Raw genomic sequence first — 13,914 nt, 5'->3', positions numbered from 1 at the left:
GATTACCATGTGAGCCATAATCATGTATTTTTAAATGACAAATTATTATTATTTTTTTTTACAACACTGACAATACACACTTGCACTAGTAATCTTTTGTTTTTTCAAGAGATTATATCAGTATCCATACAGAGCTGAGAAAAAAACCACCACTCTATATATAAGAAAATAAGTTTGTACTCTTAAAAGTAATTTTAAGTAAGGAGTTCATGGGTGCTAACCACAGCAAAGTAGCACAACCTAAACTCAATGCTAGAATGTCCTTCTAAACATTGTCTATACTTTACCTTGCATGTAAGTCACTTTAGATAAAAGAATCTGCCAAATTAATAATTTTAAATGTAAATTACGTACAAATTACATTAATTGTCAACTTGTCCAGTCAGATCTATGGTGAAATACTGGAGATTTACAACAATGAAATGCCTGAGTGCCGCTTAAAAATCAAATCCCCTTAGGCCCTAAGTGTCATGAAATGCAGGTAAATTCCCATTCTTTGAAAGGTCTAGTATCCAAAGGTTGACATACAATCATTAGCCTATACAACAACATTAAAAAGAATTCAAACAATGGGACATACGTTTCCATCAGAGTACCCCTTGTACCAATGACATGGAGTTGAGGTGGCATAAAAAAAATCAATTCAAGAAAAAAATTAACACATTAAATTATAATATGTTCATTTAGCTGTTCTCTCTGTGATACAAGTTCAGTCAAGCTCAAACTCAACAAAGTATCAATCACGTGAAAACATGACAGATTACAAATGCATGTGAATTCCACAAAATCTTTGGTGACCCAAAAGTTATTTTGAAACTCTTACTTGTATGATTTCTTTAACTGCAAATGGGGAAGGACAATGTCCGGCATATTGTGACACTGCTCACTGCCCTTCCTGGTTGTGGAGAGGACGTGTGTGTCATGCAGAGCCCTCTCTTGCGTTACTGTGTTGAACTCTGAATGGACAACTGAAGCTCCTCATTAGTCATCAAACTGCACCTCTGACATTAAACCTCTGCCTGCAGTCTGTAATCTGCTACTCATCCATGGGGGAACAGCTGTTTCTGCCATAGCTGATGCTGCTGGAGGGAACATCTCAATGTGCTCTTCCTGAAGGTACTGGAAGCTCTTACTTTTACTGAAAATGAAAAAGAAACTGCTACCTGTCATTTACAGTATTTATGTGTTCAGTAGAAACACTTATGGAGGGCCACTAACATACTTCACGTTCCTGCATGTTATTCACTTATAATGCTGGACATTTACTGAAGCAGACAGTGGCCCGTTTTAGAATTACACCTGCAGCCTTCATTTACCAGCCTATCCTATCTTTCACCACCACACAACACACATGCATATGAAAACGTTATGTTTACAACTAATGTATGCCAATATTAGACTGTAAACTGCTGAATCACAAACAGTTAATGTACAATGGTATAAGTTTTAATTCATGTAATATGCTCTTTAATATGCAGCACATTACTCATATTTTTTGGGTATTTGATGGCTTTTATTGAGTCAAAATATCAGACAAATAGACTGCATATAAAATGTACCATTAAATTAAAAATATCAAATTGTTAATTATATATACATAAAAGCTCATTTATATACTACAAAAACACCTTTGCTTGCAAGAGCAGAAATATCAACTTAAATTTGATGAGAAATGCATCACAGACAAATGATATAAACTTAAAATCAGCATTTTGAAGATAAAGCTACATACTAGGTTACTTCTCTTCTCACAATGCCATCACCAAGCTTTGTTTTTTACAGTATAAGACAATAAAACCATCTTAAAACATATTTTGGCATGATATCATCAGGAAGTTTGGTACTAGTTCTCATACCCATCCGTCCATTTTCAGGCAAAGGTCATTTTCCTTGAGAGAACTTTATAAACCACAAATGTACAATTTATCATCTGTTCATGTGTGTACATTATCTGTTTAAAGTGTAGTATGTAGTGACTGAGCAGCCTCTCCATAAGCATCTGTAAAAGCATGTACATACACATGTACTGTGTGTTACACATTTCTCTTTCTCAAAAAAAAAACAGTAAACACTTAAATTACTTCTTACTCCAAACCAAATTAAATTAATTGTTTAAATATTTCCATAAACAATTACCCCCATCTAATTAAATAAGACATTTATATAAAAAAATGAATGATCATGTTGATGTCAGTTAAAAACTTCTTCCAGAAATTCTATCTTTTCTTCATGTGGGAGACAGTGCTGTGTAGTATACTTCTAAGCAATTATTGTTGGGCTACAAACTGAGCATTATCAGTGCACTTCAAGAAAGATGTTGGTGAGAGAGGAATACTGAAAGAATACTGCACACTGTATGAAACAGATAAAACCTCTGAGAAATACTGAGAAAACCCATAACATAGAGCAAAAACGGTATTTAAAAAAAGCAGGCAAATACAATTTTATCCAGGATACACCATGCAATGAACAGACTTATGTAGAATGGCTAATCTAGCATAATTCATGTTACGTTTTGATGATGTTGGTGGAAGACTATTTTTTCACTGCGTAAAACTGATGTTAACATAAAGAACTGCAAAAACGTGTCAAAGCATGAGTTTCCAATGAACTGGCGGGTTGTCTGGTGTTAGTGTGCCTTTGCCAGCCAGCCATGGTGTTAGAATTAGTTGTTAACTGCACTTCCTCATTTCGCTCATTCGGGGGAATGGAACATTGCGGTCAAAAACAGCTCCCCCTCAGCTTCCCCATTCTGTGTGGCCCTGCCCTGTTCTTGCTGTTTGACAGAAGTTACAAAACAAAGCCACCCGGAAAGCAAGGGACAGAGCAGAAAGCTATGTCTCTGTGTTAAGGTCAAACTCTTTTCTGAAAATATGGACCTTCTCCTCCCTGCCTTAGGCCCCAGTGGATCATTGGTTGTGTAGAGCTCACTGATGCATGATGGGTAACACCAGGACAAGTCCAGTGTGTGAGAATGGAAATGGCACGGACTTCTCTGACCCCTTGATGAAAGGTAAGCAGTTCAGTGTGGAAGGGGGTTTTGTGATTTTGTTTTATTTACAGTTTCTGTCTTTACAGTTTACTGTGGGCGCATGCCAATGCATTTGTGTATAGGATATAAATAAATATTTCTAAGTATTTATATAAGTAAATATAGACAATATAGACAATTTTAAGACAATCTGACACTGAAATTGTCTTGCTTATTTACACTAACTAATATTACTATAGTAATGCATGATTCTTAGAATATTGTACGATACCAAATAAAATGACTTATCACTGACTGATTCTCAGTCAATATTATTTAACATTATCAGCGTATCAGCTGATATCTTGTCAGTTTGTCAGCTGTAGGCCGAGATACTTGACTGTAAACCTGACTGAAACTGTATATACACGCTTGCATACACATTTACATTAGTGATTCAAACGTAAATTCAGAACGGTGGAGTGAAACCAACTGCAACCAGTGAATCGGAAAAATCAGCAGCTGATCTAGGGTTATATATGTCTGAAGCTGTGCACCTAACTAAACTCTGGTCATGGAACACATAGTTCAGTGTTAAACTTTTCTGAAAATATGCTTTTTAAGTAACAATCATATAAACAGTGTCACACTAATTTGCAAAAACAGGGGAAATTTCACACAATCACACCGCAGATGGAAAAATGTCACAGTTTGTCTAGTTTCACTTCATATGCTAATTTATTATGCATCAGTTGTTGCTAATGTATATGTTGCAACTAATACCATCTAAAGTTGGGAAAACCTATTACTCAGTAAAATTAGTCATAGTCAGATAAATATAACCAAATGAATACAAGAATAAAACCTCAATCTAATGCTGTATAAATCTTCTGCACATGGCACAAGCAGTACAGTTTCTACTGAGCAAACCAACACACAGACCAGTCAACTGGCATTTAAATTTTTCTCAGTAAGGAAACCAGCTGATTTTATGCACAACTCCAAGTTTACAGAACCATAAAGTAATAACGAAATCAGAAAAAAATCCAATAGAAAAAAAAAAAGATTTGTTGCACCCAAGTACAGCTACCCAAACTGCATATGCTTTATTTTTGCAGTGACAGACAGTGAAATCCTTGTTGTGCTGCATGACTACCCCTCGCCGGACATAAGTCAGCCCATCTTCAGGATGGGAGAGAAGCTGAGAGTTATGTCTGAGTAAGTGCCTGGAAGATGTTGTTCCTCTCCCCTGCAAAACTTATCACTGACCTGGAAATGACACTGCAAATGTGGGAAGCCAGTCACCTCACCCATTTCGCAGCACACTCAAACTCTTCTACCTTTCCTCTGTTTAAACACTGAATATTAGGGGTTCTCAACTCTCACCCTGGAGGGCCACGGTGCCCACAGACTTTCATTCCAGCCAAGGACTTCATCAGCTGATTGAATTACTGGTTCTCTTGAAGGAACTCCCACACTTCTGAGTGGGTCAACAGTTTAAAGAGTGCTGGATATAGGTCCTCCAGGACCACAGTTAAATAAGCTCTGTGCTCTGTTAAATTGCTCTGTGCTGTTGTATCAAAGAAATCTCACTGTCGGGGAGACACAAATTTCATTCTGCCTTTTGCCTTTTTGTGATTTCCAGAGAGGGATGCTGGTGGAGAGTCAAATCTGTTATAACAGGCAGGGAAAACTACATTCCGAACAACCACGTTGCTAAAGTATACCATGGGTGAGTGTTGCGTTACTCAACATTTCCATGGCCTAACACCACTGCACGTATGTCAAGGCACATGTGCTGAGGTATTCATTTGTCTTTCACAGATGGTTGTTCGAGGGAGTGGTCAGACAGAAGGCTGAGGAGCTACTCCATCTCCCAGGAAACAGAATTGGGTCTTTTATGATAAGAGAAAGCACAAGAGAAAAAGGTGAATATGTTGTAAACGGATTTATGTCTCTGATAATCTGTGTGTAATATGTAATAAGAAAAATCGCCAGCTGTTGACAAACTATTATTGTGTAGATCTTATTGGAACTTGAGATTATATAAAGATATATAGTATACACACACACACACACACACATATATATATATAAAAAGAAAGAATATAGAGATGTGTAACTTTTTATTTTATCCTACTCCTGCAGGTGTTTACTCCCTATCAGTCAGACACAGATCAATAACGCATTATCGCATCTTCCGACTCCCGAACAACTGGTACTACATCTCCCCTCGACTCACCTTCCAGTGCCTGGAGGACCTCGTCAACCACTACTCCGGTAAAATTACCGACAAAAGACTTACTGTTACTGAGTGTTAAGATTATATGGTTTTCATCTAAAAACACTGAAGCGAAGGCCACAAGATAGAAGCACTTCTAAGAGTCCATGATCATAAAAAGCCTTTTGCTTTGAGAGTCCATTCACACTGGAAATGAAACAACAGATCATAGGCATTGATGGAGGCTCGGACACAGAAGTGAAAGGCAGAAGTAGCGAGCATTGCTGACGGATGGTCTCTCAGATATGCTGCAACATCCTCTTACAACAAGATCTCAAAAACAAGATACTGACAACATTTACAGGTTCTCCTTTTTTGAATGGACTGAACCACAGATGATTATATGTCTAACGGGGAATGAAATATTCCTGACATCTATTTTAGTTACTGGTCTTACCAGAAATTTATGTTGTAAGATCTCCTTGAAATTCACAAGGAATGATATCATGAAAGTTTGACAAAACAAACAAGCTACGGAAAATCATCATTGAACAAAAATGCATTCTGCCATAAACAAGTAATTCTGTAGACTCCCCAGCTTGTCATATGACTGCTTCTTACTCATCTATGACCCCACACATGTGAGCGACCTGAAGCATGCCTGTGGAGAGGGGTTATGCGGTTAGGGAACTGTGCTTCTAACCTGATGGTTACAGGTTCAGGCCGTCATAACCTTGAGAAAAGTACTTAACCTGAGTTTCCTCAAATAAATAACCGCCTGAGTACATGTCTAAAATGTAAAATGCAAGCACTGTAGGAGAGGATACTGGTGTCTCCAAATGAAATATTATTTGGAGACACCAGTATGATAATATACTGAATAATATTTTAACTATTATAATAATTTAGGTATCAAAATACTCCTGAGTGACGTTTTAAGGACTGCAAAATTTTGCCAATATCGTCATCATTTTGTTTTGCCTGGGGGTGGAAATGCATCACAGCAATCATGCATGCCAGTGAGACGTGCAGGCAATCATGTGTACAATTGTGCAAACCAGACAATGATGACTGCGTAGGCAGCTGCGGGTACTTTCTGCTCTTGAGAACAGATCTAAGATCAGTTTGCCCATCCTCAACCTAAACCCCAGCTGTTCACTGTAAAATTTTATTTCTGATCCAAGGGCAGAAAGTCTGCACACTGAGGCGCTGAGTGTGGAGTTTGATCGACAGCTGCTCTCTTGCAGATTCTGCAGATGGACTCTGCTGTGTCCTCACTGCTCCCTGCTTGGCCCTCGCAGCCAGTAACCTCAACCTCACTAGCCAGGCGCCCCCGGTGGTGATGCGCCGAAACTTTGACTGGGAGAATGTCCAGAGGTACGGCCATCGTCAGACATTGCATTACATTCATTTAGCAGATACGCTTATCCCGAGAAACTTCCAGCACAATAGAACATAAGTGTATCCATTCAAGTTGAATGGATATTATCTGCTTCAGCTTGAATAGTGATATGCTCACACTCACTGGTCCGAGTGTGAACATATCACTATTCAAGCCCTGCCACAACTTAACTTTTGCAATCTGACTAGGCAACAGAAGCCAAGTAGACTACCAGAGAATATAGGACAAAAGTATGTTGAAATAAAGTATCTCCCATTCTTTCCGTTCTACTGTCTGCCTGCCCTACAAACTCATTTTTTCACAATCTGTTTTAGTCGAACCTCACAGAAATCTACTACTGCATCTTATCTTTCCACAGCTCAGAGCTGCTTAACCAGGGCTCCCAGTGCTTCCCAGAGAACAAGGATTCTGTGATAAGCTTTGGAGTACGGAACAGCATCGCCTCCTATCTGTCACTCGCGGGATTTCAGGAGACCAGAGAAAAGAGCTTCCGCAAGAAGAAGAGAAAGTCCTTCTATGCTTTTCCGGACCGTCATCAGAGCCGCATGGCCACAGAGGAGGACAACTACGAGTAGCAAACTCTAACCTCTCTCCGATTTCAGAAAATGGACCGGTTCTCTATTCCAAAGACATCACCTTTGGTTTAACCCATTTAAGTCAATCCACACTGATGTTTTAACTGCATCTGATTCAACATCTGGGAAGTCTGCACTGCATTCTCTGCTTGAAATGGCAGTACTTTAGATTAAAATAATGATGTGTAGTGACTTAAAATTTTGTGAACAGAATTAATGATAAAGGCCCATCTGAGCCCCTTGCTGCTTGTTGCATCCCAATTCAGCAACATTCAGACACCTCAATTCCATATCAATTTTCACTTTGTGATTATTATTATTATTTCACACAAATCACCTACATCACATTGCAAGGCCATGCAGAGGTAATGTCTATTTGCAATGTCATGCAAGTATCTGTGCTGTCATTGTAGCAGAAATTGTCCTTCACACTCATCAAAGGTGACCAATATTGTTGTAATATAAACATGATTTCCTTATCTGTCCTCAACTGGCTGTTCACTGAAACAATTCAGGTTAAGTGCTGTGGTCAAGGGTACAACAGTAAAGGCTCACCTGAGATTTGAACATGCAACCCCCTGGTTTCTTGTTCAATTCCTTAACCATTGTACTGCACGCCTCACACCCCCCTATATTATCTGCACATTGGGAAATGACAGCTCATGCTTTTGTTCTCCTGGCATTAAAGGGTGATCTGACACCTACGGAAATCATCGCCAATATGATGTAGTGGTTTTACACATGTTTGATTCCCAATAGGCACTCCAATTGTACCCTTGAGAAAGGTACTTGACCTGAGCTGCACCGACTGTATTCATGGGAACAGCTATGTAACTATGCAAATAATGCACCATGACTTATTTGTGGATCAGTACTGTGCAGATACAGCTACGCTCTGTATAGTGCAGTATGAGGATTGGTTGTTAAATGGACTCAGTAAAAAGGATGAGCCATCCAGATCACGTGAAGATCAAAGAATCTGCATTGCATCTGCATAACACTGACTGAAGCTTTAATTCCCAGCTCCACGAGAGGATCATGTCCAACAGTAACCTTTGACCCCAAGGCTCAAGCGGTCGATTCTCTTACCATGAACAGAGCTCGGTGAAAGAGGCCAGATGCTCCCGCGGAAAGGAGGTGCAGACTGGCTGCGTCAGCCCCACCCCGCTCTGCCCCCAGGGTTACTTTCTGTGGGTCACCCCCGAAATGAGCAATGTTCTCCTGGACCCACTTAAGAGCAGCAGCCTGGTCCTGAAGGCCCACATTGCCCGGGCTGTCTGTGGAGGCTAAAAATCAAACATTTACTCTTACTTTTATATCTCTTCTGTTAACCGGAGCATCTTACCTGGATTGTTTTCTGTTTTATGATTTTTACATAAGTGCTTCACTCAAGTGTGCAATATCAGAGTCCTTTCTGGTATTTGGACTGAGACTGGTCTTGATGGAGCTTATGAGCTGATACCACCCTGTTTCCTCTTCTTGTTTCCTGTTCTATTCTTAGCAATTATGTTCACTAACTGTTTTTACAGTGTAAGAATGTAAGCTTATCGAGTTTAGACATTATCTATTTATGCAGCCATATTTTTACGTTTATCCTGTTCAAGGGTACAGTTACAGTTCCCTTCCTGGGTTTTGAGCCAGCGCCATTTTGGCTGCAAAATGAGTAGTACATTAACTCAGCACATTATTTATTTCAGTGAATTTCGCATTATCTCAATTATTGTACTTCAAAACTGAAGGAACTTTTCAAGGCAATAAACCAGTTGCAAAAATTAATAACCAAATTGGTTGTTACTGAAATGTTTTTGTCAATGGGAAACAGAAATCACGTTCAGTTCATCAGTCAAAAAATAACTAATTGTTGAGTTTCTTTTAAAAAAATTATAAGGGAAGGGTTACAGATTTGGGTATAGTTGGTCAACATTTGATCTTATTACCTCTGCGTCTACTGGCAATCAACAACTCCTATCAATAAACTCTACCAAGCTGCACAGAGAGTGGATGATGTACTACAGCATGGTACCTGTGCTGAGAAATCCAAACGCTGACACTCTGAAGTGCGCTGTAACCACAATGAGGTTGCCGACGGCAGCAAGGTAGGAGCCGTCCAATAGCGTGAGCCCGTTGCTGCTGGAGGCTGTTGCTGGGTTATGGAAGAACACCAGCACTGAGCTGTTTCCTCTCTGTCGGAGACATTGAGAGGATTTACTGACAGTGAAAAACACATAGGTGAGATTCATATTAAAGTACTCTGAATACAATGGATTCCACCCACATTGCTGCTGGGGACAAAGACATTCAGGTACAAGCAGTCCTCACTGGAGGAAGAAGAATCCCCATCTCCTGGCTGCAGACAGCTGGGTCTGCAGGGCAAAAATATTAATGTAATATGATATATGTGTATGCTATTAATAGCAATAATCACAATAGTAACAACAATAATATTTATAACATCAATGTCATAATTTTCATAATAATAATCTCTGCGTTCATTAAAAATGTAAAATGTAAAAATATACCACACTCCTTATCTGCTCCTTATCATTCAACACAAATATAACAACAGCATTTCATATGCTTTTCTCAGTGGAACAGCTGTAACAAGGCTAAAGGCTACAGCTTCAAGGGCAAAAATGCAGGATTGAACAAGGTGTTATTTCTTACCGGGGAAAGGTTGCATTCCACATCCCACTCCATTCTGCAGGCTGTGGCGGGCTAAAACGAAGCCCTCCTATTGGAGGACGAGCATATGGCACACCTAGGAAGTAGCCAACTCTCTTTCTGTCTGAGCCAACAGATGTTATCCGGGACTCCCCGAGGAGGGTTCCGTAACCCGGGATGAATACAGACCTTGTCTCCGTCCTTAGACCTGATTCACACAATACAAACCCTGATCAGTAACACAGTGGGAATACCCCCATTTGATTCTGCAACACTCTAAGTCATGGGGCTTCTGATTGTGGGGAGAGAACATGGTTCATTTTCATCAAGCACAAGAGAAACATACAGCTTAAGTATGCTATTGCTATTTTATAATGTGTATGGTCATAAAATGTCCATATCCAGTGAGCCTACAATTTCTATTGTTATTGATTTATACAGCTGGACATCTCTCAGGTTAAAAAGATACATTGGTCAAAGGTAATATGTCAACGCATACAAAACTTCATATAAAGAAACTTCCATGCTATTTATATTTTTTTACTTACATTAATTTTTTTTCCCCCTTGAGAATTACACTATAGCAACATCACATTATAGGATACTTGCAGCTGAGCCACCTCTGGCCAGCTAGCAAACCTAAACATGCTTTAATGTACCTATCAACCTTATCTGACAAATCAGATTTCAAACTGCTTCCTGAGTGTGGGGGAGGGTTGGCTTGGACCCACCTTTCCAGAGGTACACATGAGAGGCTGTCTCTTTGATGAGGAGGCGACAGGTCTGTCCCTGTGCTGTGGGGGCGCAGGCGTGTGTGTCAGGGAGCAGCACACAGCGCACAGCGGACTCCTGTCTGTCCACAGTCACCACAGAGCAAGAGTCACTCCTCTGACAGGCTGAAGAGCAGAAAGAGAGCAGCACATTATTAATTATGTTATGTTACTGTCACTTAGCAGATGCTCCTATGCAAAGCAGCTTACACAGGTTACAATTTTCACATGTTATCCATTTATACCATTAGATATTTACTAAGGCAGTTCTGGGTATAATACCTTGTCCATGGGTAGAGCAGCAGTGCCCCAGCAGGGAATCAAACTAGCAACCTTTTGGTTATGAGCCTTGTTCCTTACCACTATGCTATGCTACTGTTTTTGCATGATTTACACCACTTTTCTACATAATGTCACTGTCATGAACATTGAGTCCATTTTCCTAGCACACTACTAGGAGTACTTCTATAAGAGTGATAAGACACTGTATTTGAACTGTGAGTGACTACACTGGAAATGAGTGCACTGGGGTGATGCAGAGCCACAGCTCACCAGAGAGACACCAGTCTCTGGCCTTGTCAAAGTCCTCTGCAATGTCCTTGCTGATGTGAATGGTGTCGTAGGTGGAGATGGATGGATCAACCAGAACAGAGAAGGCATCCACCAACTCCCACTCGCTCTGTGTCACTGCCGGGGCAAGGAGACACAAGTTTTCAGTCTGCCTTGGAAATTCAGCCAGCAAATGACAGCCAAATACAAAAATCTGCAGACAAAATACTTAGCAAAAATAATTCCATTATATGTTATTGAAAGTGAGGGAAACCATTTCAAAGGCCAAAGCACAACTGTTTGATTCAGTAGTTTCCATAACTAGCAGGTTTATGGCCACCGGAGGCTATGGAAAAAAGGCAAGCCGGACAAAACCCAACACATTAAGTCTTAACTAAAGTGTGGGCGGAAAGTACTGTGGCTTGTAAAGTTTGGGCCATGTCAGCACAAGTGAAAGACACTGCTGGAGAAAAACCGTGTAAGTCAGTTTCACTCTCGGAGAGTGTTCCCTGTTGACATGTTGTGAAGGAAGAACAGCCATTATTAACCTGTGTCTTTCCCACTCTAACTGCAAATTTACAGGTGCTCCTATACCCGTCACACCTGCAATATAATGAATTCTCAAAAAGAGAAGCACACAAAAGCATGCAGTGTATGCAATACATATTATTATCTACTTCTGTATAAAAAAAGCTCACTGTCAACAGTTACAATTAGGGGGATTAGGATAATAAAGACATAAACATATATAAATTCCACATTATTCTTAGTAGGATGTGTTTATAGTGTTCATACCATTCTAACCCAATGTTACTCAACAGTTTGTGTAGTACCTTTAAGTGATGGTGCAGTGAGACGGAATGAAGGACACAGCTCTGGACTTCTGGTCCACTGGTTTACTGAAACAGAGGAAAATTATTTTAGATTTTTATATCAATCAAATTCTATTTGGATTTAAAGGAATTGTCACAGGGTGTTTCACAGATTTCCCACGAACAACTCAATTAGCAGAGGACCCAAAGGAATGGGAGATCTAGCTCTAGTGGAACACCGTGCAGTTACACATGGTAAGTTATTATATAAGCAGTAAGATATTATACAAATAATTAATCAATTTATCGTTATCTGATTTATATAGCTTGTCTGCTTGGGTGGGTAATGTAATAAAAGCTTAAATTTACAATTAGCATAAAACTATGCTTGAAAAGAATGCATGCACTTCACAGTATTATCAGCTATCAGCAGCTAAACCAGAGGGCAGCAGGCACAGGATGCAATGTAGAGCCAGTGTTCGGTTTCCCAGCATGCACCCAGAGTAAAGCAGACGTCATATAGCAATATCACAAGAATAGAGCTGTGAAATGCAGGGAATTTTTTATAGCCTGGCCCCTAAACCTGCAGAGACAAATGGCAAATTGATGTGATCCACTGTGGAGGAGAGAGGGCCATGAGAAAGAGAAAAGAGCAAAGCCACAATAACACTGTCTGAGAATGTAAACCACCACACACAAACAGTGAAATCCTTTCTAATGCAGAGCAGGTGAGTGGGGAGGATCTTGCATCATTCCCAATAAGTTGCTGGATTACAGAGAACTGCTTGAGAAATATTCTGTGTAAAACAGTCTGTCTTAATAAGACCAGCTAAGCTACTGTAGAAGCTTGGGTTGGCCAATATCTAAACTGTAACAGTGTAGCACCATATGGATATGGATGATAAGATCTGATCACACTGCAATATTCAGTATTAGTGAGTCAACTGCATTTATAAAGTATAAAATCTGGACACCGTATGCATTGAATGTCTTTGGCTATTGTTAGCATTGCTACAGTGAGGAGTGTTCTATTTTGATATATTATTTACTTGCAAGTGTTTTGATTTTCCTGTAATTTATGTTTTTCAGCAACATTTGCTGTCCCATCCCTCCTCCTGATATGTAATTACAAAATAAAACGGCAGAGATTCAGTAAAATTGCTTATTTTGTGTTATGTTTCAATATTCCTTGTATTATTTAAGATGTATATTGATTTTTGCTTTACAGTGTAGGGACAGAAGACCTAGAATGTCAGCATATGATATACAGTCCATATTGGCCACCCCTAGGAGAACCTCGGTAAAGAGAGATGTAAAGGGTAAAGGGGAGTGTGGGAGTGCTGGAAGGGGGGGGGGGGGGGGAGGGGACTCCAGATGTTGACCAGATGTGCAGCTTGAGTCTGGGAGTGTGTCTGCCGCTTCAGCACAGGCCCGGCTGGGTGGGTCGGCCACTCAGTGTCCCCACAGTTGCACACACCTGGTTTCTCGTACCATCCAAACGGAAACACCCCCGTTTCCACTTTGGAGGGCGTGCAGTCCATGACCCGCCAGCTGGTCCGATCATCCTCACCGCAGGTCTGGATCCCAAAGCTGTTCAGAGTCAGACAGAGAACGGCCGAGCCTGGGCAGAGACAGGGGAGATGGGGGGGGGGGACCCACCAACTATCACGCAGATGGTTACGCAAAGACTTCCTTCCGGAAATAACTGAATAAATAAACAACAAAAAACATGAACTAATCAGCCACTGCTGAAAGGCTGTGACTACTGTGATGGACTTTCCATCCTATGATGCTTAACGTGCTGACTCAATTACACTGTCCAACACTCTTTTGTCTGGGTAATACAGAGTTGAAGACAGCCAAATCACTTTATTAGCTGAGGAGGATACAGTCTTTGTCCAGCTCTGTAAATCGAATTTGAAAAGTGAGTCACCGTTGCCTTTGTTAAATGCA

General features: G+C 40.3%; 2 protein-coding genes across 2 annotated transcripts in view; one reads left to right on the top strand and one right to left on the bottom strand.

The window, feature by feature from the left end:
* tg (thyroglobulin) overlaps window positions 1-13,914 on the bottom strand; it is a 52,838-nt gene that overhangs the window by 9,019 nt on the left and 29,905 nt on the right. Inside the window, exons 35-42 of the mRNA XM_036538008.1 lie at window positions 13,439-13,582; window positions 11,983-12,048; window positions 11,153-11,287; window positions 10,562-10,726; window positions 9,834-10,038; window positions 9,445-9,532; window positions 9,180-9,352; window positions 8,259-8,442 (exon numbers count right to left, since the gene is read on the bottom strand). Coding sequence (XP_036393901.1) covers window positions 8,259-8,442; window positions 9,180-9,352; window positions 9,445-9,532; window positions 9,834-10,038; window positions 10,562-10,726; window positions 11,153-11,287; window positions 11,983-12,048; window positions 13,439-13,582 — 1,160 coding nt within the window. The remainder of the gene's footprint in view (window positions 1-8,258; window positions 8,443-9,179; window positions 9,353-9,444; window positions 9,533-9,833; window positions 10,039-10,561; window positions 10,727-11,152; window positions 11,288-11,982; window positions 12,049-13,438; window positions 13,583-13,914) is intronic.
* LOC118784042 (src-like-adapter) lies at window positions 1,049-8,337 on the top strand. Its single transcript, XM_036538011.1, has 8 exons — window positions 1,049-1,116; window positions 2,899-3,013; window positions 4,090-4,189; window positions 4,617-4,703; window positions 4,796-4,899; window positions 5,120-5,251; window positions 6,440-6,569; window positions 6,953-8,337. The coding sequence occupies exons 2-8, from the start codon at window positions 2,938-2,940 to the stop codon at window positions 7,167-7,169; spliced, it is 846 nt and encodes a 281-aa protein (XP_036393904.1). The 5' UTR covers window positions 1,049-1,116; window positions 2,899-2,937; the 3' UTR covers window positions 7,170-8,337.

Source organism: Megalops cyprinoides, chromosome 10 (assembly GCF_013368585.1).
Source record: "Megalops cyprinoides isolate fMegCyp1 chromosome 10, fMegCyp1.pri, whole genome shotgun sequence".
NCBI lineage: Eukaryota > Metazoa > Chordata > Actinopteri > Elopiformes > Megalopidae > Megalops > Megalops cyprinoides.
This window is presented reverse-complemented; position numbering and strand designations above follow the sequence as displayed.

Coding starts and splice junctions, on each gene's coding strand:
- LOC118784042 (XM_036538011.1), top strand. CDS start 2,938: ATGATGGGTAACACCAGGACAAGTCCAGTGTGTGAGAATGGAAATGGC. Junction 4,900..5,119: donor AGAAAGCACAAGAGAAAAAG/GTGAATATGTTG, acceptor CTACTCCTGCAG/GTGTTTACTCCCTATCAGTC. Junction 5,252..6,439: donor CCTCGTCAACCACTACTCCG/GTAAAATTACCG, acceptor GCTCTCTTGCAG/ATTCTGCAGATGGACTCTGC.